Raw genomic sequence first — 27729 nt, 5'->3', positions numbered from 1 at the left:
TCCCCTCCTGTGCTACTTGGCCAAAAGCACTCGCCTGGCAAAAAAAAACAAATGACAAACCAAACACCAAAAAAAAACAATATCTGGAGTTAAATACAAAAACCTCATCAGTTCTGGTGCTTTTTGAAGGTTCTACAGCAAAGCATAGCATGTCTGCCTGCATCCACTGCCCTCTCCTCTTTTTGCACAATTATCCATAGATGACCCAAGCTCGACTTTCCCTCACCAAAACCAGCAGAGGATGTGCTCTCTTCCCCTTGAGCAGGGAGAATGTGCTGGGCACAGCAACGTGCACAGCCTCTCCCACTGATGCAGGAGGGATCCACTGCAGTCACCCTGAAATGGGCACGCAAAGATCATGCCTACAAGCACGGACAGACGGATATCTCAGGTAGGACCAGGCTTCTGGAGAGGATCTCTATTTATAACCTGGACCTGCCAGGAGACTGCTCTTGGGTGTTAATGTGACAGAGTGTTGGTTTTTAAAGTCACTGAAATGCCTGAACTTGGAATGGAATGGAAGATAAAACTGCTGCTGGATTGCAAATGGTCACTGATGCTTTGTGCTGGTAGGAGAAGCAGCCATCCATACTGGGCATTTGCAGTGCATTGAACAACCACTAGACCAATTACAATCCACAAAATGTTAGTTATAAAGCTCCTGCACTCTTTCTAAGGTTAGGTCCTTATTCATTTTAGAAAAACATTGACCTGCCACAAGGCATACACATCTTTAAACTGGCAACTGGCAGTGAGCTGTGCTTTTGACAAGGCACTGGAAAATGCCTGGCATCTGTAATTCCAGCAAGATGTCTTCTGGGATAATCCTAACATATTATGCTCATGTAATGTTATATTAACCCATGCTTCTTCTGCAAGGAAAAGGCACTATAACTGTAATCATTGTTCTCAGAGAGCAAACTGCATCGCTGTTTTGACCCAGATTCTCAGTATCCTGCTTTATGCATCAGCAGTGCCATAAAATGCAAAATGATGCAAGATTCAAATGTTTTCAGAGCTACTGACATAATTTTATTTGGGTAAGACAATTTTTTTCTCCTGAGCTCCTTTCTACTCAGGTCTTGGTATTACTCCTAAAGCTTGTCCTGGTATCCATAAACAGTTGCATAGGGTGACAGGGCTATCAAGTTTGATAAGGTACAGATATATTTGTATATTACTACTACTACTACTATTATTATTATTATTATTATCATCATAATCATTATCATTATCAATGATTGTATTTACTAGGTATTGTATGCTATTTATTATATCATTATTTTATATATATATTTATTATCATTATTATATGTTATTTGAACATAAATTTTGAAGTTACAAAAAGCACAAATGAAAAAACCTAACTTTTGAGCTGTAATAAGGTCGCAGAACAAACAGTTTTACAAAACAGCAAGTAAGACTGTTCTCAGCCTTTTTTTCCCCTTACCCCCTTCTCTAGTATAAACAATTTAATTTTGTATTTTATGACACTTTTACCTAAGCCTAGCTTTTCATGACACTTTTACCCAAGTCCAAAATCCCATGCTGCATCTCCATCAATTTTCATGTATGGTGGACACCAGTGTGTGTGGTCAGTTCTGCTCTGGGTGCAGCCTCTACCTTAGGCTGGACAGTGGGTACTGCAATGCCATCTGTGAGGAGCTGGGGGCCAGAACAGAGGTGGAGCTGGCACCCTGGGCTTTGCTGCCAGAGAGTTATGGGTTGGCTTCATAGGCAAGCAGGAATCCCTGGAGCAACTCCCAGCTGGAGTGAGGACATTCAGGTCCCCAACCCTGAAGGTGCTCCCCAGCCCAGATCACTACAGCCAAGAGCCATCTTTGAGGGAGTCTGGAGAGGCTCCTCCTTTCCACATCTTTATTTACTGGGTGATCTTGGAGCACAGACTGGCCAGCCAGGTCTGATTCCTCCTGGACAGAGGCTGAGCTGCCAGCAGGTCACTTGGCTCTAGGCACCACACGGCCCACAAGAGGAGCTGCCTGTCTCCAACCTTGCCCTTCACCCTGGCCTCTGGCAACAAGACCTGCTCTCTCCCACCTCCCCTTGTGTGCTGCCACTAACAGCCACTGAAACCCACATTTTCCAATTTAAAGATAATTTCTAGGTGTTTGGGCTTATTTCTGGAGATTATCTTGGGGTTTGGCTGGACAGGAAAACCATTTGCACACCATCTATTCAGAGAGCAGTTTTCAAGAGGCTTTGGCTGTGTCTAAGAAGACATGAAAAACGTGAAGGCTTCAAGCACACATGTACATTAAACAGTGGATTGACAAAGTTTCTAGAAAGTTTTCCTTGTAGAACTGAAACCACATAATCTTCACATCATTATCCACATTATTGAAACTGTGAAAACCAAGCCACGTGCAATAACTCAGCTGTTCTAGCAACAGGCATTTAATCTCCCACCATCATCTCAAAATATACATGCTCCAGCTCCTGATTATACACACAGCAATAAAGGGCTAGGAAAAAAATTAGCAAGCATCAAGGGAAACTTCTTTTACTTATTATTATTTATTTACTTCTACTTATTTCCATGTCCCTGTTTAGGTTCAGAAACCAAAAAAAAAAAAAAAAAAAAAAAAAATCCTCCTGTACTTAGCCCTAGAGGAATTTCCTAAATCAAACAAGAAGAGAGAGTGTACTGTGTTGGAGATGATAACTATGTTTAGTCCCAAAAGTTACATCATGAAAAGTATGAAGAATGCTAGTTTTTTACTAAGGGCAAAGTTAAGAGGCTTATAAAATTGAATTATTAAATCAATATCTCTGGGATCCCATACATAATCATATTCTTTTGTGACATGGCTGGGCCTATCCCACTCGGCAGGAAACTCCACAAAGACTTGGGAGGGCATGGCTGTTGCACCTCTTGCTGTGCCTAGGCAGAAACATGTTCCTAATCCAAGTCTGGGGAATGAACCCTGACAGCAACGCAGCTATTGTGATCTTTAGCTATAGAAGCCCTGCCCAAACTGTGGAGAAAATGGGGCAATTTCCTTTTGCACAATTTGTCTTCAAGCCATTTTCCCCTAGGAACCTGGGTAATTTCAAATTCTTTTTCTCACCACTGTTCTGTGTTTCCTGTCTTAATAGGTTGCAGTCAACACAGGGTTAGCTGCCACATTCTTGAAATGTGTTGATGGTGGACATTAGAAAAAACATTAAATAAACATGCTTTAGGTGTCTCAAAATCCACAAAGTAAACCAATCACCATGTTGATATCCAGTATCTGAAGTGTTTTCCAGCATAATAATTGTTTCAAATAAAGACTCCGAGACAATCTGTGCCACATTCAGAAGGGAAGAATCAGGATAAATTCAGAAGAAGATATTAGTGTGCATCCTGTGTTTAAACACGGTGGAAAGATTTCTGTAGCTGCTTTAGAGGTTTCACAGAATTCCATGGGGTCATACCTGAGTGCAGTAGGGATTAGATATCTTGGGCACTGCAAAATTATCAGATACAATCACCTTAAAAGGAATAAATCAATGGCCAACTCTCTGTTGTGTAGGAAACCTGTGCTCTGCAGGTGCCCACTGTGCTCCATCCCAACCTGCCCCTCATCCCAACTGTGTTAACAATATCTTTGTAATATATCTCTTTCTTTTACTTTCATTTGGGTGAAATCACTGTCTTTGTGACTGACCGTCTTTGCTTGGAATGGTTCACAGCTACCTATAATCTGTTCAGGTTATTGGAAGTTGAAATGGTAAAAGGAAAGAAATTTTCAATTATTTCCTGCCAAGTTCTGTAAAGTAACTAGAGTTATTTAATTATATTTTTGCAGCAATCATGTCTATTTATTAGTCACATGCCTATCTATCCCAAATTTTCCTTTATTTAGTATATTTAAAAGTACAAAATTACAGCTACCTGAAAAAAATTTAAAACTTTCAAATAGTTTTAAGCAATTGCTGCATAAAAACTGGAAAAACTTAAAGAACCATCATGATCCTGGGATCTGACCACTTGCAGGACACATGTGATATAAGCTCACCTAGCAATCCCTGAATTTCTGCCCAAACAGAACACACAATATCCAAAAGCACATCATGAAAGCAAACACCTGCTGGACTGAGAGACCTGGTGTCTGCATTGTAAAGTATTTTCTGGGTTTTGAAGTCTGCTGTTAAAAATGGCATTGTGGAGTAACATAGTGTGACACAACACAAGGAATAATTGCACAGGTATTGATTATTATTGACCCTCCCCATTTTGACAGCTGTACTTCTCCTGTTTTTCATGACCTAAATTTAAAACATAGGGGTTTGGTGCTTGTTTCCTGTGAGATGGTGCAGTTAGTCAAGAAAGACTTGAAGAGACTGTTTTTTTAAATTGAATCACACTTTGATTTTTAGCTGACAGATGTGAGGGGATGAGTGGAGAGCCAAACTGTCCTTAGGGGGTGCTCTGTGGCCAGCAGCGCTCGGGCTGAGCTGCAAGCACCAGAGCACTGCTGCTATCTACAGGTCTCCTCTGACAGCACTCACACTGCACACCAGTGCTCCACCAGGGATGCCAGTGCTTGGGAATAGCACCCAAACACAGACACTAAAGTATTCTGGCTTTGGGGAACTGCAAGATGGCAAACTGTAGCCTTTCTGTCCAGGGGCTAGCCTGTGTAAAAAACCCAAAATGGACTTCATTAAAAGGAAAAATTATCTCTGCTGCATGAGAGAACAATTTCTGCCTTTTAATTTTATTTTATTTATTTTTCTACAAATGAAGAGGAAACATTGCCATCTCAGGTGCAGAGTAAGCGGAAGCATCTGCTCCCACATGGGAGCCCCCTCTCACAACAACACACTGCACAAAAGATCATGGTGTACACAAGGGCTGGAAAACACCTTTGAGCCTGCATTGCTGAACTTTTAGGATCATTTGTGATATAATTAGAATTTACTAAAATTTAGTTGTGGCTTTTCATTGCTTGGAATTTAATTAATTTTTCCATCTCTGTCTTTTCCTCTGTAACCCAGAAATTCTCATAGGTGCTTTTCTGCCTCTATCAGTAAGACAGACAAGATAACCTGGAATGGGTTTATCACTGCTGAAATCAAACACAGCAGCTTCCAGAACAGGAGAACAATAATAAAGAAATCTATCCAGCAAATACAAACAAACAGTGGAGACATAAAAACATCTATTTAACTAAATGTTGTGGATTTCAGAGTCACGTTAACAACGAGAGTATCAGATCACAAGCTTTCAATGAGCAATAGAGGAAGTGGCAAACTAAGAAAAAGGAAAAAAGTATTCTCCACACTATTTTTTTTCCCCTGGTAAGGAAAAACTCCCAGCTTATTTGCAAAATATTTATCTACAACTGAATGTCAACATGAACAGGTAAGTACAGAAGCAGAACACCATGCAGCCACAATTAGAAGCTCAAACAAAGGGCAGTCTGATCTGACACATGGAACCTCTCTGAAGATTTTCCCATTTGGGAGGCTAAAAAAACTCTTTCCAAATTCTCCAAGATCAGCAGGAGCTGCAGGCTAAAAAAAATCCTATTCCAAATGACTCTTAGCTCCACACTGAGCATGCAGTTCATATGACTGCTTGTGGGAAAATAAGTAGCTGTTCCGTCCTCTTTAAATACCAGATTTTCTGGAAACAGCTGACTTTCAGTACTGGATACCAGGTGAAAACTTCAGTATGACTGGAAAGGAGCATTCGGGGTTTATTTTGTTGATTTTTGGGGTTTTTTTTGGTTTTTTTTGGTTGGTTGGTTGGTTGGTTTTGGTGGAGTTTTTTTGGGGTTTTTTTTTTGGTGGAGTCCTGTCCTTTTGTCAAAAAAGTTTAGTAAGGAATTTGCCACCTGTAATAATCACTGTCCATGAAGTATTGGGGAATACAAATAACCTCTTTAGTATTGCAGGAGATCGTTTAAGCATTGGAAGGAACAGACACCACATAACGCTCAGAAATTTCTCACAAAGCTCAGCCCTCTTGATGCTTCCAAAGAGGGAGTGAAGTTGTAAATTTCTAGCAGTTTATGTTCCTATTCCTGTTTCCGAAAGACAGCGTGACCCCTTCAAAGGCAGCCCGGCGGATCCCCAGGGGAACCAGCGGGTCAGGGAGCCGGGGCCGTGTCAGACCCTGGGCAAGGAGCATCCCCCTTTCCTTGGTAATCCAGCGGCAGCGCCATGGGAAGCTGCGCTCGGAGGGGAAAACCACAACCTCCCTGGGTTCTGGGGGCTGGCCGGGGGCAGGATTGCACACTTGTCACAGAATAATCCACAAATTTCACCTCCACAGATTTCCTCGCTGAGTACTTTGGCGGACACAGAAGAGGCGAGGGGCGTTCGTGGATTGATGGCGGGGGAAAAGCGAGCGGACAACGAAATACCAACCTTTGGAATACGAACATCTGTGAGGGGCAGATAAAAACAACGGGAAGTATGAATTATTCTGGCCACAAACCAAAGTGTCAGCACTATGGGGGCGGCACCGGGCACCGCTGGAAGCCGGGGGGGCTCTGGCTGCTCCTGCTGAGGGTGGGGGTCTCCCCCTCGGGCCGGGGAGGTGAGGCGGGCCGGGCCGGGCCGGGGAGGGAGGGGATGGGCCCCGCCCGGGGAGGTGCCGGCCCGCACTTCCTCAGCCCCGAAGAGGCGTGAGCAGCGGCGGGAGCATGGCCCAGCGCCGGGAGCCGCGTCCCGCCGCGCCGCCCCACCGGGAGCTGATGGCGCTGGGGTAAGCGGAGCTCGGGGCAGCACCGAGGGCGCCCTCAGGGACAGCCCCGGGCGTGCCGGGACTCCCGGCGGGGCTGGCAGGGTGGGAGCTGCTGGGTCTGGCTGCTGGGTTTGGGTGGCGAAGGGAGGGATGAGGTAAGGCGGGGTCTGTCCCAGCGAGGCCCCGGGCGTGCTGTGAGCCCTCGGGGAAGCCCAGCGCCTCGTCCCGGTGGCAGTGCTGAGAGGCTGGCACAGCGGACCAGGACAAATAAAGAATAGCTAGAAACCGAGAGCGCAGACACGCGGTTCGAATGTAGTGGAAAGCTGGTGGCAGGGGAGCAGCTTCCCTCGGAAACCCCTGCGGCCTTGAAGCCATCGCCAACGGATAGAGCCCAGGCTGTGCCGTGACACTTCCCTGCCTTTCCAGGGAGCACCAAACCCAGAGGCTGTCCTCAGATCCCTGTCCTCCCTGTGCCATGCCTTCAGCTGTCTCCTTGGAGCTTGGCCTGGGCCCTGGTCTGGAGAGCTGCTGTCCTTGCCGGGCCCCGGGAGGCAGCAGGATTCCCAAAGGTGCCTGTGGCTCCAGCAGGGAGAGCAGCGGGCAATCCGCAGCCACTGCGAGCACATCGCGCTCACCGAAAAGCAAAACCCCAGGAGCAAAAAGGAAGGCCAAAGGTTGCAACAGAGCTTGTTCCCTGTCTGATGCGACTCGCTCATTTTCTTCTGCCAGCTAGTTTTGGTTTTCACAGGAGAAAGGCCTGGGTCACTTTGTCACCGGCAGCTTTGCCGTGGGCAGGAATAAACACGGGCTGGAGGAGCAGCGCAGGTGGGTTCAGACAGGGTGGGATCAGTGGCAGCAATGCAAAGGGGAGGCAAAGCAGAAGAAAGGCCAGTGATCATTCTTACAAAGCAAAAAAGGCTCTGGTGTCACCTCTGCGTTCAAACAAATTGACAAAAAAAAGTAAAGGTGTTTTGCTTCCTGACTACTTGAGGATTAGGACCAACTCATTGCTTATATTTGTGGTTCATTCGCTTAGCGAACAAATTGGAGTGCAACAAAATAGCTTGAAATTAGTATCTCTACAGTGGTGCTACTTTCCTGTATTGGAAAAAACCTTTTAATGAAGTGCCTGTTAACTGAAGCACCTAACAGGTATGAAATTAAGTCGATTCGCAGCCGTACCCAGAGTAGCCATTATATAATTTTTCATTACATCTGTTAGATTATGCTCATCCTAAAACAGTATTTACAGGGAAGAAGGAAAGAAAAATTAGTTGGAGCTGTTGTGGGAAGCATGATTCCCAATTACCAGACTATTTGTTTACTGACTTACACAATGTGGTCTGAGATAATATATACCAGTAACATGTGCCTATAAGCAGGAAGGAGCTCATCCTCATAGACAGTCTTGTAGAAATGCTGCTTGATGTGGTACTTAATGTGGTATCCATCAGAAGGAAGGAGTACAGATGAGAGGACTACAAATATGCATTTTTAAAGCTGTACCTTCTTTATTTTACTTCCACTTCAATGGAAAAACTTTTCACCCTTCCACAGAATACTAAGCATCTCCTTCAGGGAAGTGTGTTGAATTAAATAGATTAAAGGTGAATAAGCAACACCAGGCAAAGAGTCCCTTCAAATTATTAAACAAGGCCCTTTCTTTTCAGCTAGTACTAAAGCCACTTTTTTTTCCTTCTTTTTTTCCCCTAAATATGAAAAAGTTCTCATGCAGCAGACATTCTTGCAGCATAACCTGAAAGATCTCTTAATGTGAATACCTTTCCAGCTGTGACAAGTAGGTGTGTCACTCTCCAGAACATAAAATGAAATTCTCAGTCATCACAAGGGTTTTCCATCCTAGATTCAGTCCCATATTCTCACAGTACAGAGTTCCCCTGACAGCTGATGCAGTATCCAGCACGACTGAGACCCAGTTGTGGTGAGGAGTCTCCAACAGAGACAATGGTCATTCAAATGAGAAGTAGCTTCAACATTAACGTAACTTTGGGGGGAATTTGAAGCAGTTTATTTTAAAGCTTCTGCTTTCTGGTACAAAAATCAAAGAAGTTGGATAAGGTTTAAAGAAGTGTGAAATGGGAAGGACTTTACTCTTAAGAGAAAAGGCTGAGTACCAGGACATGCTCATAGTTTACCAGGTTAGCTGTTCAACAGAATGGAAGGTTGTCAGCAATGTAGTGAAAATTCAGATGACAGTCAGCTTCAGTGTATTGATGTGCATATAGGTGGGCCTAATGCTTAATGAAAAGGGAGCTCAAAAGCAGAACACATTGTTAAAAACCTGTTGCCTCGCCAATTAACTTTGTCCCTAAATCTACCAGAATATTTAAAAGGGAACACTAAAGTTTGCCAAAAGAGACATAAGCACCTTGGCTCAAATGAAAAGGAAACTGAAAATAGGATTCTTCTCTGAAGGCCTCTTTGATTATTCCTGGATTCAGCCTGTTTTCCAGTGGCCTTTGTTGCTGTTAGAGCTGACTTCAGTGTGGAGCTCCTGTGGCTGAGCACATACTGCGTGAGTTTGGGGAATTCCCCTTTGTTATTTGCGCAAGAGACGAGAATGTGGAATATCTCATCAACCCAGTAATTACAGGCTGGTCTGGTAGCACAGTTTGCATCCCAATACAGCACAGTTTGGGTGACACTGTCTGTTGAAAGTGAAAGGCACAGGGCAAATGGAAACAAATTTTTGCGACCTTTTTTCCTTCTACAGTCCAAGCTTTCTTTGTCACCCCTTGCAGCTGAGCTTTTATGCTCTTCCCATACCTTCACAGATGGTATTAGTAAGACCGGACAAGACATTTCATGCTTTGTTTTAGTAGCAGAAGAGAAATTATCACCTAGATCAGGTGATAATTAAACTGAGGAACACGTTAGACTGGAACACAGTAAATGGTCATAAGAATTTTTTTCTTCATCTCTGTTTTTGAATTTAAGCAAGAGAAAAATTGAAGTGACTAGAAAGTGGGCCAAATAATGGGTGAAAATCAGAATGAAGGCAGTTAAAAGAAGGGGGAGAAAAAACAGAAGTGAAAAGCAGAAGCTGAACTAGTGAAAGTCTATAGTTAGAAGACAGAAACGTTAAGACTGGATATATGATGTTATTTCCTCTTGTTTCTATTTTAAAATTATTTTTTCCATACAATGGTGTCCTTGTATTCCAGCAAAATACTTTATACAGGTTCATGATTAAGTGTTTCAACTTAGCACATTGAAGGGATGTCTAATAAATACCAGTTTGGTTGCCTGACACCTGTAACTTCTGTCTTGGCATTCTTGCCCTTTTGGAGATTCTCTAGAGCTCTGTCAACTCAGGCACCATTAAAAACATGGCCAAGACTTCACTTATAGTGATGTGAGGTACAGAGAACACTTTTGCAATTTTCAGATGATGGGCAATGGAAAAAAAAAAAAAAAAATTAAAAATCCCAAACTACTGAACTTGACAGATGAGAGCTGGAAGTTGCTGAAATACAGAACGCCAGAAATAGAGAACTAGTGAGTCAATTTTACAGTAATTTTTGCAGCAGGGGTATGTGAAGAGCATTGCATCTAGCCAGAGGAGATAAGTCAGTGCTTTCCCTTGTGCTCCATTGAGCAGTACTACTGCTATAACCTAAGAGTGGGAATACATCTTTGAGGCTAGAATATAGTTTCAAAGTGTAAGCAAATTCAACTCCTTGGGGCAGAAGATATATATAATTAAAAAAACAAAAACAAAACAAAACATAAAACTTGCCAACATCTATCACCACAAAAAAAACACCCACAAACAAACAACAAAAAATCCAGTCAACCCAACTGAAGGTAGATAACTGCTCTGGGTAATATTGGAGTCAAGTCCTACTGGGGGCACACGTGGCTCATCTTCCCAGCCATATGGGTTGTTGTTACCTTTCATAGGTGGACAAGAGATGAATTGGACTTGCTGTGTTTCTGCTTCAGAGAGCCAAAGTGCTTTCCACCCACCACAGAGCACCAGCACTACTGGCCCTGCTGCAGTAGGGGAGGGAGCCTCTGGGAAGAGAGCATAGCTCACCCAGCTGAACACCAAGAATCTCCTTCTTGCTTCACAGAAGGAACTTTGAATTGTCTGACTTTTTCACCAAAGCAAGCCAAACATGCACGCTGTTTCCAGTACTGAGAACATCTGTTAAGGACACCAAAACTAAGTGTGACCTCTGCCTACTGCATTTATCTGGTAGCTGGGTATACCGCAGAGTTATCACTCCAAACACACCAAATAGCAGCCAGAACTTCCAGCTGTGCTCTCTTCTGGTGCTACTATCTTTCATTTTTATGAGGAAGAAAAGCAAGTGTTTCTACTGGATGTTACAGTTTGCACATAAAACTGGCTCAGAAGATAATTGGGCAAGTCACTCAGCATTCATCCTTTCATGGAGTAGTGTGTGTGTTCCTTGTGTATTCTGTTATTGTTAAACAGTTTATCCACCTGATGCCAGCTACAAGTTTATACAGCAGCTCCTATTTACCCAGGCAGATTTTTTTTTGCAAAAGATCCACATGATTTCTTTGAAAACAGCATTATCAGAAATGACAGATGCCATACCTAAGGACTTTCATCTGCAGGGGACACAGAAATGAAGTTTCATTATCATTTTTCATTGGAACAGTTTGAGTTGTTAAAGAATGAACATTTTGAGGATGATGTTCTAACCTAAACAGGGAATTTCTCACCCCAGACTTTGCTGTAACATACTCCTGATCTTCAGCATAGTGTAGGTAGCTCTAGCTGGTGCATTAACTCCACAAAAGTCTTCTTAAGAAGAGATTTTAACGTGAGTGCATCCTGTTCTGGAGTTGTGATGATTAGCACAGCTGCAGCAGCCACTGGATTATTCCATGGGGAAACCCCACTGGTAACTGGAGGAGCAGATCTTCAGGGCAAGGCTGTGTGCTCTGATGAGTTTGGGCATTCTGGGGCACTGGGTTCTCATTTCCTTCTCTTCCCTGTAAAAGCCATCACTAAAGTCCTTCCTCCATGCCACCACCAATGCAGTGTGACCTAAAGAATAGGCTGATATCTAAAAATGCTTTCTTTTTGAAGGGGTAGCAAAAGTGATCTCACTGGCTGTGCTTGTCCATCCTAAGACATGCTTTCACTGGCCATTCCAAAGAGCAGGAAAGATAGCAGGGTCATTCAACAACACACACACACAACACAAACGTGCTTACGTGGACCGGATAAAGACATTTAACATCATTTAGAATGAAGTTAAAGTAACAAGAATGGATACATGACAGCATCTATAAACTCTGAGCCTGAGATTGCTGGTCAAATTGTAGAAAAGGAAACCCAAAAAGTTGACTACGCTTCTTTTTTTTTTTTAATAGACAAAATGAAATAATCAGAAAGGAGAAACCTCCCAGAGATATTGTATACATATCAGGAGGGTGTACAAGGACAGCCAGAAGAAGTGGCTCTGAAACAGGGAGAGAATTTAACCTATCTTTCTTCTTGTGTTTCTCAGAGAAATCTCAATCAAGAACCTCAGGCAACTTTTACACTACTGATGATTTTCAGTCTGAAAGGTGTCAAAGCACAGAGCATATTTCTGGACTTATTTTGTAGTGAATACAAGACTCTATAAAGATGACTTTTGGAAGGACCTTCAGAAACATCTCAATTGTCCAATGTTATCCACCATGTTCAAAACCAAAGATTTAAGACAATCCAGCTTTATGAAGGACTTTCTAGGGGCTTCAAAGAGATGGATGTTTGTAAAGCATTTTAGTTTCCTTAATGTCTTGTTAGAAAATGGCATAAAGGTAGATACAGTACTGTGTTTTGTATCAACTATTTCCTGCCCCAGATATAACTCAGAAGACAACCAAAGCTTCAAAGCTGAAGGTGGACTGCCTTTTACAGTTTTGCCAAATGAGCCATAACTCCCATCTTGATTTGCTTGCCAATTTCAAAGAACTGCTTAAAAGGTTTTTTCTGAGACAGATAAATAGAAGGAATGAAAAAAAATTACGCTGAAGTGTATCTAGTAGTGTCTAACCACAGGACTGTTTGAGTTTATTTTTATCTCTGGTGATTTCTGCTTGTACTGTCAGCTCAGGTTTGATTGTAAGAGCAGATTGCATAGAGTATTTGTTTACCTTCCTGGTGGTCTGTGGTGGAAACTCTAAATTTTCACCAGCAATTCAATATTTTACCTGTGTTTAAGCAATTGGAACAGAGTTTGTGTGACAATTTTCACAGTGGAACATTGAAGTAACCTGATCAAACCATCTGTCACAGTCAGGAAGAGAAAAAACCCAAAACTACATGTAACAGTCCCTTTGACACCAAGATCTGCATTACTGTCTCACATCCACTTCCATATTTTGAGCTGAACAAGAGCAACACAGTAACATTTGAGGGATTTTTGTCTGAGACAGCATATTTAGGCAAGAAACTGGTGTAGCCTTGTCATCCAAGTTTTAAAAGTGCACCTTCAAACAACAGTATTTTCCCAATTAAGGGTTTTTTTGTTGTTGGTTTATCTATTTTTTTTCATAATAGTAACATTTCATTAGTGCCTGGCCTTTTGTGTGTAAAGAGAGAGTGGATTTAAACATAGCATTTTTTAAACTTTAGTGACTTCTCTTTCAAAAGTTTAGTAGTATGTTTTTTTTTTTTTGGAAATAAGGTAATGACACAGTTATGAGCAACCTCAAACTAAATTTGCCTCCTTCATGACAATGACCACTCACAGATTTTCTCAACATCTGGTTCTTTTGCATAGAAGCGAGCCAAAAAGCGTCAGGAAATCCCACCCCAAACACAGTGCTGCATTCTCAGCTGCAGGTCTGGCCATGCTGATATGATCCTCCCCACATCAGGAATGATCTGACCTTTGCCTGTTGCTTACTTGAGCAGTTAATCCCCAGGCGGATTTTGGCTAACAGGTGTTCCAGAGGATGACACTTTGATCTTTAAATATTCATTATTTTATTCTACTGTGAAGATGGACCACATTCTAGAGCCAAAACAGCATTACCCTGCCTGTATTGAGTTTCACATGGATCTTCTCTTCCTCTGGGTTAAGAGTCTGGAGATTCTCATAAAGCAATTTATCAGCCAGCTGGCCTTTCAAATGGGCAGCCATCCAAATTGAGAGTTAAAGCTTTGTGCGAGAAGCCAACCTTGGTGGAAACTTGGGATGAACAGCTAAGGAGAAGGAGGATACAATTACACCTGGTTTCATTTTGAAGACTGCCACGAAACAAGTTCTGGAAAGTGCTGCAAGGGCACTTCTGCTTTCAGGGAAACCGTGTTTCTTTGGCTGAAGCAGTGACAGGCTTTGAACCCAGTGTTACAGGAGTTTTAAAGGAAGGGAAAGGCGACCTGGCAGCATTTCACATACAGACAAGGGAAGCTTGCTCCCAGCAGAGCCTTGGGTGTAGTATCCCTCCCTCCTTCTGCTCCAGAGCCTCGTGTGTGTGTGTGTGTGTGTGTGTGTGTGTGTGTGTGTGTGTGTGTGTGTGCATGGCTATGGTTATTATCACGTGCCTTGCAGGACTGCAGCTCCAACCTTTTATAGCTCCAGCTTTTTGTGCTCAGTCTCAGGTTCATTTCCAGTGAGATATTTGCCTCTTGTGAAAAAGAGGGTGTTTCTATTGTGGAGCATTCTGAATGGAAACACACCCATAAACTACACTTCCTGGACTTTGCAGGATTTTCTTCCTGTGAAGTCCTTGCAAAACTTTTCATATAAAAATGAAGTTAATTTTCACTGAAGATAAATTGAAACAGTGTTTAGATGTTTTCCTTTGTTGCTCAGATCACACCTGGCTGAGAGACAAGAATAGCAAAATTTCTTAATTTTCACTGAAATTCTGTCAGTTAATTTTGATCCCTTTAATTATAAGCTTAGGCAAGCAGGTTTAATTGCAGAACTTGTCAGTGAAGATGTGTTGAGGGAAATAGGGAGTTTATGAGGAGTTTAAGTGCTGCCTGTTTGCCCAGAAGAAGTGTACCAAAGAATGTACCTATGTCCGCTTCTGAAAATAGACAAGGGATTCTGTATACCCCCCAAAACTGCTTTCACCTTATCAGCACAGACCTGGGTAATTTGTTGCTTGTGCAAGGAGAAACTGCAGAGTTTTTATATCCAGTGAAACAGTCAGCTGTTTGTACACAACTTTGCGTTAACAAAAAACAGTTTCTTGACACTGTCAAAAGGAGGCCACTGCCAGGGGCACAGATCTGTCTAAGCTGTGGGTGCCTGTGAGAAAGGGGGTAACTCAAAACTGTAGAGGAATTAACCCTGCTCCAAAAAGCAGCAGCAGCAGCCAGTTTAGGGCAGAGTGAAGAATGCTTTAACCCCTTTTGTCTCCCCAGGTGGTACCATGACAATCTCACCCGACACGCAGCAGAAGCGCTGCTGCTCTCCAATGGGAAGGATGGGAGCTATCTTTTGAGGAAGAGCAATGAAAGGGAAGATCTGTACTCCCTCTCTGTAAGGTAGGCTATGTGAACTAATCTAATGCTGCACTTACTTCCATGTTTGAATGTCCCATGCATTACAAGGTGGGTTTTTTTCCCTAGGGTTTAAACCATTTTGAAATATATTCCTATTGGTATAATCCCACTGAATGACATTTTTCTAGAGGAAAACATTGGATTGGATTTGACAACTGCTCTCATTTTTCCAATTTATGAATTAATCTTATTGGTAGAAAACAATTCTATAGAATGGCTGTAAATTTTCAGTCTGAGTGATAAAAATCTGCATGTCAGTTAAAAGAGCTTAAGAAACAGCTGGCAGGAGTTGAAAACTTTTAAGATGAAGACAGCAGCAAACATTTAACAGATGCTAACCTTACTAGCTTCTGAATCCCTGTATAGGAACCATCATCTCTGAAGGATGATCCAATGTTTGACTGGCTGGTTTCACTCCTCTGTTCTGTGCTAAGGTTCAGTCTTAGCCAAGTCCACGTGGCTAAATTGAATAGCATCTTGTGAGGGATTGATGTCAGGGCCTTGAAGTCAATTACAGCAATTCAGGACACAACTGTTCAGGATACAACCAATACAGAGCAGAGGTAGCCTGGCCTGGTTACTTCACTGCTGAATCACATTTAAAGAATCTCCCAGAAGGAGAAAAGCTACGACATTTTAGTGAGGCAGCCTAAGGACACATGCATTAGACATGATGAGGTGTTTCACCCATTTCTGACAGAAGACCTAGGAGCAAGCGTGTCTATACACACACTGTTGAAATTATTACCACTACAGGCAGCCAGTTATACACAAGGTGCCCAACAGATCTGAAGGTGACTTTACAAAATGAGTATTCAGAGTAGCAATGACTGAAATGAATGCAAGTGTTGTCAAAAAGAATAATGACATTTATAAGTCCTTTAAAAAAAGTAATTTTAAATTAATCATTGTTTTTCTGTTTTGTTTTTTTTTTACTTCAAAATGTTAAGCATTATTTGAGATAACTACCTCAGACAATTAAATATATTTTATATATATGTATCTTGAAGGTAGTCTTAAATAGCATTCAGGAAACAACTTATTATGATAAACCAAAATTTAAATAGTTATTTTAATAGGAAACAGAAATGTTAGTTAATGAAAATAAATTTTCTGCTTGAATGGATTTTAGCATTAGAAGACCTACACATGTCTATTTCAGGCCCATTCCAATCTCTTGCTTAGCTCTTCATGTAGTGAGAATTACTTACTGCATTACCATATGAACTGAACAGCCCAGTCTGAAGTTTGATCTTTCATTCTGTTCTGTTAGCTTCTGTTGTTTCTGCTGGTGCATCTCCTTTGAATACTGATTTTGATTTTAAAATGTTTTACAGTTTTTCTACTGGTTAATTTTACATTTTCTTTCAGTTTTTTGACTAAAATTAAAACTTAATTTTAGAATAAGTAATTCAATTTTGTTCTGATACATTCCTGTAGAATGGATAATTTCAGCAATTCTAGCTGTCATTTTCCTTCTGTCCTAAAATATCTTCTGTAGCTTTTACGTTATTTTCTGCTTTAGCCTCATAAGGAACTTCGGTCATGATTATATTTTGGGGTTTTTCAAGGAAAAAATGCTTAGCCATCCCTTGAGGTTTTTACTGACAGCTGTAGGAAGAGAGATCACATATTGCCTGAAATCCCCTCCCCCGGCTACATCAGTTTGAAAAGGAAGTAGGAAGCAGAGTAGAATTTGCTCTCATTGCAACATCATCTTGAGAAATTAAACAAAAAGATGGAAAACCCTGTAACTGCAGCAGAGTCACAGCAGCTCTTCCCTTGCGTGGAGCATTTGCACTTGTCTTGTTGTGCCCCTGCTGACTGTAGCACAAAACACGTGGGATGCCCATAGAGTCATCTTCTACAGTTTCATAAATACTGTTCAAAGATAAATATTTAAATACCTGTTTGAAATCATAATCTTCTTTGGAAGTGGCAATAAACAATGAAAGAGAAGCTATAATTAATTTTCTTCATCACGTTTTTTCAGTATATTTGCTAGTTAAGTTTTTCCTCAGACAAAGTTTACTCAACTATTTTGGGTGCTAGTAACATTAACAAAAGTAACTTTTTCACTGGAGAAATACTTGAAATAAGTGCTTCACTGTCTTCTGAATGCAAAATAATTGCCTACCCAGGAAGTGAGATCTTGCACACTTCTCTAAATGCCATCAGGTTTCATAAACAAAAGCTGTTACTTCCCTTACAGAACAAGGACTCTGGTTCATGTTTGTCAGTGCCCATCCTAGTGGAACCAATCATCCAAGTATAGAGACAAAGCAAACAAACCCTAAAGCCCTAGGTATTTTAGAAAAGGTTACTAAACCCCTGCTTGGGTGCAAAATGGAAACTGCCTTTTTTTTGAAAGGGAAACAGAAGATGTTTTCAATGAGATTGGGATGCTACTTGAAAAGCAAGATAGATACTGAGTGCACCATCAAGACTAAAGTCCAGTAAGTGAAGGGGTTTAATCCTATTTAGGCAGAAGGCTTGAAATCTCTTTTGTGAGTCTTTTTGCTGATGTAAGAGTTAAATTAACCAACTTGGTCTTTCTAGGCTTCCATCGTCTTATATCTCTTAATCAGCAATTAAAATCTGATTTTCAGATGTGTAGAGTATTAGTGAGGGACAGTAATGGCAGTAGTATTACTCCTAGGACAGTGATTGTCTGCCTGTGATCTGGGTCAGATTCCCTGCAGTGAAAGCTGCTATTTAAGGATTGTAAGTGCCAAATGCCTTTGGCATTTACATCTTGACAAATTTTCCTCTTCTATTTTAGGGGAAAAGATTCTGTGAAACACTTCCATGTTGAATGTACAGGAACTTCATTCAGATTTGGATTTAATGAATTTTCTAGCTTGAAGGAATTGGTCATGCATTTTGCAAACCAGCCTTTAATTGGAAGTGAAACAGGTAAGGAGAGCCATATTGTGCGTATGAACTCATTTGTAGCCGTGCTTTACAAAGATCTAACTAAAAGGAGCTTCTGATATGTTAGCAAATAGACCTTCTGCTAAAGTGTTCATAATTTCACATCTGTATTTGTGTCTAAAAAAGTTCCACTTCAAAAAAATCTTTCAAGGTCTTTGAAGATAAACCACACATAAGCTTATTGAGCTTTTGCTATCCAGGGCTGTGAGCTCCTTTCAGTTTCTCAGAGGAGGAAGCATTTCAAAATACCAGGAGGATTGGAACGTTCTCAAAAATGGCAAAACCAAAGCACGGTGTTAGTGAGGAAATAAATATGCATCTATGAAGCTGAAATCCCCCAATAAGAATAAGTGGAAAAGCAACTTGAAATTGTTTCATCTCACTATTCTTTGTCCAAGGAAGGAGTCTACAGTGTTATGCTCCTCTTTCCTGTAGGGAATGTGGTTTTAACTAGCTCTCCTGTTCTGCCTGCAGTGCATCACCATGCTGGTGCCATCTGCCATCACAGTGATTTTCCTCGCTTTTAAGAGGAGAGAGAAAAAGCACAAGTTTCTTTAACAACCAGTGTGCTGCCTGAATTAAGGGTCAAAATATTAAACTTGATTCCTACATGTGGATTGAACACCATCAGACTAGAATCCCTGAAGAAACAAAGTGGATATGATCACAATAATGTCAGTTTTATGTTTAGCTTCAAGTGTAAGAAGACTTGATTGATTGAAGACATGTTAGTACAAATTAATGCCAAAAGCTTCTGTATCCTCTGTGGCAAGTGTATGCAAATAACTCAGAGCAGTAGTAATTATATATGCAAGAGCCCAGTTAAGTGATAGCTGGCACATGCAATAACTCTAACATGTCACACACTAAATTTGCACCAGTGCTCTGCGAACACTAACATTAAATTCAAGGGCTCATTTGCCAATTTCTTCCCCCAAGAAAAATGCAGCTGTAGACTCAATATGGCACTTGTATTTTTCAAAATACTCTCCTTTTAAATTGCTTTCAAAACTGGTTCAAACACAGAGCTCCTACATATATCCTCTGTGCCAGTGAGCTACTTTTCCTGGGAAATCAGGCATGCACCCACAGGTATATTCACCCACATGAAATCTCCGTAAAGATTTCAGATGACATAAAACTTGTATTTCCCCATTCCTCACTCCTTCACTACAGGTGAAGATATTAATAAACAAGACATTGGTTTTATCTGATCTCTATGGATGGGATCAAGACTTGCCATCTTAAAGTTTCCTAATCAGATTCTACTGTGTGTGTGAAAAATCTAAGTCAAATGTGCTACAGAATACAATATATATATATGTATATATATATATATAACCTCATATCAAGAAACCTTCCACCTTACCATACCATGGAAAACAGTAGAGAGGAGGAGAGAATTAACACTCAGGCAATACTTCTTCAGATACAGGTGCCAGTTTTCTCCTGAGTCATAACCATCTTTTGTTAAAAATGGGGTAGGGGACTCATCAGAATCAACTCCAATCCAAGCAGATGCAGCAGAATAATTTTGCTACAGTGCAGCTTTTGCTAGATCTTGTGTATAATTGCCAGACTATTCTCTACAATTGTCTTTGAGGAGGAAAAAGAAATCCACAGAGAACTTACTAGAAAACAAATACTGTATGAAATGTTATATTAGTCCTTCCAGTTCTGCAATGGGATGCATTTTTGTATCCATTTTTATCCGTTTTTGTATCCATGTGTACAGATGATGATACCCTGATTGTCTGCAACAGCTTAGGAGTACTTTTTCTGGAATGGTGATGGACCTGTTCTCAATTTTATTTTAAGTGGTAAAGCATATTTTTTCTGCAAGGCCAGATAGAATTAAACCAATGTTACTTTCCACCTGTGGCAAGTTGAATAGATCACATTTGCATACACGCCCTGTGTCTGCAAACAGATTTCAGCTGGTTACTTCAAATGCAACTTTTCCACTTCTCTTTTTAGCCCTTCCCATTACAGAACACTTATAAATTACTCATACATCTGCAGGTTTAAAGTCCAACTTGTTACCAGTTCTAGCATCCCTCCTCTTTAAGAGCTGCAATATCAGCATGAAATGCAAATGGAGCAGCATTTGGTGTGCTGTGACATTATTTTTAAAGAATGGAGTTAGATGGAAGAGCAGTTACTCTTTTAAGGACGTTCTTCACTATTTTGAAAAGTACAATAGGTTCACTGTTGAGAGTGCAGCTTTTTTCAGGGAACATGCAATAAACATGACCTTACTTGGAGAAAAGGAAGAATGGCTATAATGAAAAGGTTTAACTGGGAAGAGCTGTGGTAAAAACAATTGAAGGTGATGGTAATGTGGGTTTACTGTTAGGAAACCTGTAGCCAAAGCTCCGACAGATTAAGTGATTTAAGCACTACCTAGTGGGATGTTGGCAAACTCAATGACTCTTATGGCCTCCTGTCTAGTTTAGCATCCTGGCTATATACTCCAACCCAGCCTCTTGGGCAGGAAAGGAATTTAATGAGTCAAGAGATTTCATGCAAGCATTTGCAAGGGTAAAAGTTTTGAAAAGGTGCCATATATTTACAGGTTTTAATTTTAAGAAAAGGTGAAATTAACCATTCCTCAGAGATGTAGCGACTGACAAGTTATTTTCTAAGCTGGACTTTCCAGATGGATTACTCCTGCTCTTTTCTCTCCAGGAACCTTAATTGTATTGAAGCATCCCTACCCACGGCAAGTGGAAGAACCTTCCATTTATGAGTCTGTCCGTGTTCACACTGCAATGCAGACAGGAAGGACAGAAAGTGACCTTGTCCCAAATGCTCCCTCAGTAAGTTGTGTTCTGGTGGGAAGGGTGCTTCTGGCCCGAGTCTGGCATGATGCTGGAGTGAGCTATGGAGTAAGACTGGTTATTAATCCCCTTATGGGTTTGTAAACACAAGAAGTCTTTGCCAAACAGGGAAAAGCAAATACAGACTTGCTCCCTGCAGTCCCATGGCAAGTAAAGGCTCTTACAATTGTTGTCACTTCAGTGCTGTCCCTGGGAAAACATTGTCTGCAGCTGACTTGGGTGAGTCTGACTACCCAAACAAAGAATATATGAAATATTTTCATTCTCATTTTATCTTTTAGAATAATTTATCATTATTAACATTATTATGAGTTTTAAAAAAACCAATAAATGCACACAGAAAAAAAATCATCATATACATTTGGGCCACCTATTCTGACATTTGAGATTCACTTGAACAGCAATTAGAGTCTCTAAATCCCTTGTAACTCATACCTAAGTGAGACAGCTGATTTCTCCAGAACAGTTTGCTCTGAACAGAGAGGAAAGTTAATTATATACTGTACCTTTTGGGGAAAAAGGAGGAGTTATGTTAATATGGACTAATGAAGTTGCTGGAACCACTTCTGATGTGTCTCACAATAAACCTTTCATCACTGAGCTACATTTTAACCTCCAAAGAAGCTTGACTTCCACATACCACCAATAAAAGGTAATATTTTTTCAAGTGGCAGCTTAGCAAGATTTTGATTTTCAGAGATCTGCAGTCTCACAGACAGGTCCCTACACAGTGTCAGTGCCTAAGAAGTCATAAGGTCCAAGTGTCACTCGGGACGCCAGAGAAACAGTTCAAACCCCAATTTTTTTAAGAAGCACATTGAACATAACAGATTTTTCCTCTCAAGGGTGGGCCTGGTTGAGAGAAAAGAACAGCTCAGTGAAACAGCACTTTCCCCTGTTTGCATTCAAGGAGCATTTTCTGGGGATAATTCCACTGTCAGTTAAACCCTGTGTGCTTCTGTTCACAGCACGTACCAAGGCAACCATCCAACTAAATAAATAAAGTTACGCTGCAGCTTTTTTGCTGTGTTTGGCTGAGAAGGTGCAGGCCAGAAGATCCCTGGGGGAGGCACAGTCCAGGGGGCTGCCTTCAGAGCCAGCACAGCTCCATCTTTGATGGCTGGATGGGCCCAAGGGGAGCACTGAAGTGAGGGCAAGTGGCTATGGGGAGTTTCCCAAAGGACTGATCTATCCTCCTGATGTAGGCAAAGAGGGGGATGTGGGAAATAGAAGCAGAGCTCAGCATCTAACCCCAATCCCTTCCTTTGTTACTTCACAGCTTGGTACCAAGGAAGGATATTTGATTAAACAAGGCAAAATAGTCAAGGTAAGGAAAACTCTTGTTGCTTCCACTCTGTGATCACCCACAGAAACTAAAGATGATGTGGAGCTGAAATTGCTCCACCTGTGTTTCCCTGCAGAGAGGAACAATTTGTGTTTTGAGCAACAACAAACTGTAAACCAGAGCAAGCCAGCAGCTTTAGGTTTTCTTTCCTAAGGAGCATCAGACTAAACTCTCCCAAAACAGTTACCATTTGTTCTTGATCTTTCAGAGCTGGAAGACAAGGTGGTTTACACTGCATAGGAATGAACTTAAGTACTTCAAAGACCAGACAGTAAGTAGCAAACACCAGCTCTACTGTTTAAACATCACACAGGCAGCTGCAGCCTCCTTGTATCTCTGGCTTCTCACATTTGCGTCACAGCTTCCCAAGTTAAAGTTTTCCATACCGCCAGTGGGGTCAAACCTGCCAAGTAAAGTCAGTTCTGCTGATGACTTCAACAAGAGAAAGTAAATTTTACATCTGAATACACTGACTGTGTTCTGCCAGTCTTAGCTACTGGATAGAGTTTACAGGGCTTTTTTACTCACAATAGTTCTGGCTGGAAGGGACCTCAAAGGTCATCTCCTTCCAAGCCCTCCAACACAGGCAGGGACACCTTCCATTAGACCAGGTTTCTCCAGGCCTTGCCCAGCCTGGCCTAGAATACATTTTTGGGTTGCTTTTTTAAGATGATTTTAAGCTACCAGCACAACACAACAGTTATTTGCAGCTTAGACACAATGTAACGCTGCTAAATAGTTCTAAAAATATCATAGTATTCTTTGCCTTCTTTAATTTCATCCTTTTGTTTCAAGTGGTCTCACAGGATACATAGAAAACCATTAATTTAAAAATTCCTTCTTACAAAAACTAACCTACAGCATCTGGGAAAAACATTGGGTCCTTACAGTTTCTGCTCCATTTCTATCTTAATCTGAGTAAAGATAAGAAACACTTCTGGAGTTTCTTTGCCTTAACAATGCCTCTGTTTGAGGTTCCTTCATAAACACAGCCTGTTCACCTCTGGCAAGCCCTATTTCAAGCCTCTTCATGTTTTTTACACAAGAGCAGATACAACTGCCTTCTCTCACCAAACATTACCATTTATAAACAGATAGGTTTTTGCAGGGCTTTCCATCAGTTTTCATTTTGGTTCAAGATAACTTGAATTAAGTTTGCAGAGTAGCATTTCAGAGAGCAGCACTCCATTAGAGACTTACCAGGTGAGAATTTCTGTCTTTGCCAGGAATATGACCTCCTTCCTGGCAGCAGCTCCAGTGTCTCTTGGCACTCCTGTTGTTGCTGCGGGGTTGCAGGTACCTACACATGAGCAGCCTGCAGCCGACCCTAGCATTTGCTATCACACCACAGCACAAGAGGCTTTCTTCTAATATAGGGTATTACTAACAGCCACTCAGTCAGCAAAAATATTAAGGGAAGATTACAAAGAAACACACGCCTCTATATACCCGATGGAGGACCATGTAAACAGCTAAGTGTGTTTGGGCAGAAAACAATTAATTAAGCTGCCTCTTCCGAAGTATTAACAGTGTGAGGCTGAAACAAATGGAGGAAGAACTCTCACAGCTGAGGAGAATGAAAGTCCTAAGGGAGATGAGTTGCACCTGACCCTGCACCTGACCTTGTCCAAAGAAACTTTTATATATACTTGTGTGTGTGTGTTTGGGTATACATGGACACACAGATGCTTCTCAGGCAGTCAAACCTATCATTTCTGCTGCAAGGCACTACTTTGGCTTTGCTTCTACATTTCTCCTTACCCAGCTTCATCCTTTTAAGGAATTTAGGAATTAATTAAATCTCCAACAGCTGGCTAGTCTGGTAAGACTTATACCCATGCCTTTGTCTCTGTAAAGCTTAGCTGAAAGTGGTACCAGATTTGCTGCTGTCTCAGTTACATTACACAGCCAAACCCTCAGCAGCCTCCATGTAGCTCAGACATTCCTGCAGTAGAGATCTCTGTTGCTTGTCCAGATGTGAACTGTCCTGTGTTTTTCATGTTAAGCTCACTTCATATCATGATACCACTGGTGTTATGCTCGCTAGTTTGAGTTTATAGTGTTGCAGCCATTGTAACTATGCCTGGAAAAACCTGTGGAGGTGCCTATAAAGGTCCAGATGCACTGAAGGTGAACTGAGAGCCTTATCTTCTGTTTTCATGTGTCCACATTTTAAAAACATTTTCTCTTCAAGGCTACGGAACCAATTCGAGCACTTGACTTAACTGAATGCTCAGCTGTGCAATTTGACTATTCCCAGGAAAGAGTCAATTGTTTCTGGTAGGTTGTAGGATTTTCTCCATGTTGCTGGGAAGTTCAAAATAGAAAGGGAATTTTGAAATGTAAACAGTGCATGCTTCTGAAAGGTCCCTTGGTGGCTGTGATCTTGCTCATCCTCTAACTCAAAAGTCCGTTTCTGTCAGCCAGTTTCTGTCAGTCCTGCATGGCTTTTTCAAATTACTCCAGCCAAAAGGAAAGACCCATTTGTAGTGGGCATTTCTAATTCTATAAGCATCTATAATCATCATCTAGACTCATGGATCTTGGGGTCAGACACTGATACAGGTCATATGGTAACCTCTTCTTAGAGGTGCCCAAATGTGGGTCTTTTATCCTCAGAAGGGTCATTATCTTTAAGGCCCTGCACTGTAAATGACTGTCAGCCATTCTCTTGGTTAATCTCCCTCCTGGTGGCTGAACGGGAGCACAGCCTCCCTGCCCTGCTCTGTCTCAGCAAGTGTTGGTACAGGCCAGCTGGGCTCAGTTTTGGGGAGAACTGCCAGTTGTTCTAGCAACTTAAGAAAGCTTTGTTTACTTACAGTTTAGTGTTCCCACTAAGGACATACTACCTGTGTGCAAAAACTGGGATAGAAGCTGACGAGTGGATTAAAATCCTGCGGTGGAAACTGGTAAGGTGATGTGTGCTGTTACACGGCATCCCAGGTAGCAGCACCTGGTACTGCCATCATAACCCCCACAGGACTGTGGCACCCCAGTCCTACAGCTCTCAGCACCTGCAACAAGGGAGTACTTCTTCTGGCTGCCAGGCCAGCTAGATTGGAATATGCAGTTATCATAGAATCACAGAATCAATTAGGTTGGAAAGTACCTCTTAGGTCATCAAGTCCAACCCTTGACTAATCACCACCTTGTCAACTATACCTGGCACTGAGCACCACACCCAGTCTTTTCTTAAACACTTCCAAGGGACAGTGACTCCACCACCTTCCTGGGCAGCCCATTCCAATGTCTAACAACACCTTTCTGTGAAGAAATTCTTCCTGATGCCAGTCTAAACCTCCCCTGGCACAGCTTGGGGCTATGTTCTCTCACTGGCAGCCTGGGAGAAGAGACCAACCTGAGTACCCCCTCCTTTCAGGGAGTTACAGAGTGGTAAGGTCTTCCCGGAGCCTCCTCTTCCCCAGGCTAAACACCCCCAGGCTCCATCATCTGTTCCTCATAGGATTTATGATCTAGCCCCTTCCCCTCTACTGCCCTTTTCTGGACTCAGGCACCTTCCTGAACTGAGTGGCCCAGACCTGGACACAGCAGTCAAGGTGTGGCCTCATCAGTGCCATGCACAGGAGAATAATGGATCTGCCTGCAAACCCACTTCAGTGTTTTTGGGGTGCATTTTTAACAGGCATGCTCATTAGTAAGAAAAAATTACTTCCATCTCTAAGGATGTCATTATATGTGCTTGGTAAACAATGCGGCTCATCAGCCCAGACCGCATGTCCTAGGTCACAATAGCAGGACCGAGAAGACAAGGAAAAGGCTTAAAAGCACTGCTTCCTAAAAAATACCAGGAATTGGGCTGCCTGTACTCACCCACATGCATGTGCACGCAGACAAGCAGTAATGGACTGTCTTTCCGTTCCAGTCACAAATACGGAAGCAGCTGGAGGAGCGCAATGCCACCCTCAGTTCCTAGCTGTGTGCCAGCACTCCTGCTCCACTGGCAGGAATGGCCTCTCTCCAAGGGGAAGCCTCTTACCAGTGGGCAGCCTCACGTCTCCAGTGCTGTCTGTGCCCCCACACAGATGTCACCCAGCTCTGCACACACGGGATCCTGCAGCTCTAGGGCCGCCGAGTCACACGTGGGGACGGTTGTACAAACAGAGTGTGGGTTTAACACGTGTGGTGTATGCTTGTAATACACTTAATCCAAACACCTGCCAACTAATCACAGAAGTGGTCACTGTTCAAAACTTACGTGGTTATTCAGAGCACTCAATAATTTATTGCAAGCTCCATCACAACAAAGGATCAGTATCATGTTCTGTAACCTTGAACCTTTTATTTAAAAGAGGTCCTTTCTGGAAACATTGTCTTTTTATTACCTGTTTAGGCTTTAAACCACAAGAAAAATGACAGAATTACATTTTATAAATAGTATCTATATTGCAATCCAGAAAGTAGTATTTCAAGGCCCTTTTCAAAGTGACAGATGTGTGACACTTAGTTCTGGTCCAACAAATTTTTATATGGTTTATCTTTATACCACAGCGATGGCTACAAGGGAATGTTTGTTTCAAACAGCATCTGTAGGTAATGGTGAGCAGCATCATGTAAGCACACTTATATACAGCCAGGGTTATGAGAAACAGTAGCTGCTTCCTGGCACCCACAGGACACACATTTAACAGCGTTGTGGCTCACTACAGAGACAAGAAGTGCAACCCCATGAGGTTGATGCTGTACTCAAAACAGATGTTACATTTTGGAAGCAAAGTTTGACACACTGGAGAGGCTCAAGACCAGTTGCAAGATGCCCTGAGCAAGATCCCCTGTGCAATCCTGTGCCTCCTCAAGGGGTGTGCAAAGAGGGGGTGTTTGGTAATTGCCTTTACTGGGAGTGCAGAAGAGGAAGACAAAAGCACATTGGAAGAAGTAAGAAAATCTAGATTTGGACATATAAATAGCATTTTATTTCAACTTAGTAATTCAAAGTATTTGTAAATATTTTTATACAGACTGTTTTCTGAATAAAATGTCGTTATAAAACTACCACAGGTCTTTTATATTCCTGTACTGTATTGTTAGAGCTTTGTCCTCCTTTTTCCCTTAATGAAGCTTTAACAATGGCATCTCCCATTTAGTTAAAAACCTTTGCCGAGTTTGTGTGAGAGTGAGACAACAGCAGCATCACTGTCCTTTGAACACTGCTTGGAAATGGAGCTTGTAGAGAAACCACAAACTTAGCCTTCCCTTTTTCACAGCAACAGGCTGCTTCACAGAACACTGGAAACAAGTTCAGCACGTGATGTCACAAACTGAAGCCAGTGACCTTGGGTGACAGGCAGAGCAGAAGCAAACAGCAAGGGGAGGCCTGTGCTGGAACACAAACACATTTTGCCAGAAATACACACACCTTCCAGCTGCTTCTGGAATG

The 27729-nt window shown here is 41.9% G+C and overlaps 1 protein-coding gene across 1 annotated transcript; it reads left to right on the top strand.

Annotated features, from left to right (window-relative positions):
* Nucleotides 1-6637: 6637 nt before the first annotated feature.
* DAPP1 (dual adaptor of phosphotyrosine and 3-phosphoinositides 1) lies at nt 6638-27344 on the top strand. The gene is made up of 9 exons (XM_005517481.3): nt 6638-6721; nt 15075-15197; nt 17998-18131; nt 20838-20968; nt 22269-22316; nt 22543-22605; nt 24529-24614; nt 25156-25243; nt 26218-27344. The coding sequence occupies exons 1-9, from the start codon at nt 6660-6662 to the stop codon at nt 26266-26268; spliced, it is 786 nt and encodes a 261-aa protein (XP_005517538.1). The 5' UTR covers nt 6638-6659; the 3' UTR covers nt 26269-27344.
* Nucleotides 27345-27729: the final 385 nt, after the last annotated feature.

This window comes from Pseudopodoces humilis, chromosome 6 (assembly GCF_049639895.1).
Source record: "Pseudopodoces humilis isolate 2021_Gansu_Grassland_sample_001 chromosome 6, ASM4963989v1, whole genome shotgun sequence".
Classification (NCBI taxonomy): domain Eukaryota; kingdom Metazoa; phylum Chordata; class Aves; order Passeriformes; family Paridae; genus Pseudopodoces; species Pseudopodoces humilis.
The sequence above is the reverse complement of the archived record's forward strand: the minus strand, read 5'-3'. Positions and strand labels throughout refer to the sequence as shown.

Coding starts and splice junctions, on each gene's coding strand:
- DAPP1 (XM_005517481.3), top strand. CDS start 6,660: ATGGCCCAGCGCCGGGAGCCGCGTCCCGCCGCGCCGCCCCACCGGGAG. Junction 18,132..20,837: donor TTTAATTGGAAGTGAAACAG/GTAAGGAGAGCC, acceptor TTTTCTCTCCAG/GAACCTTAATTGTATTGAAG. Junction 22,317..22,542: donor AACAAGGCAAAATAGTCAAG/GTAAGGAAAACT, acceptor TTGATCTTTCAG/AGCTGGAAGACAAGGTGGTT.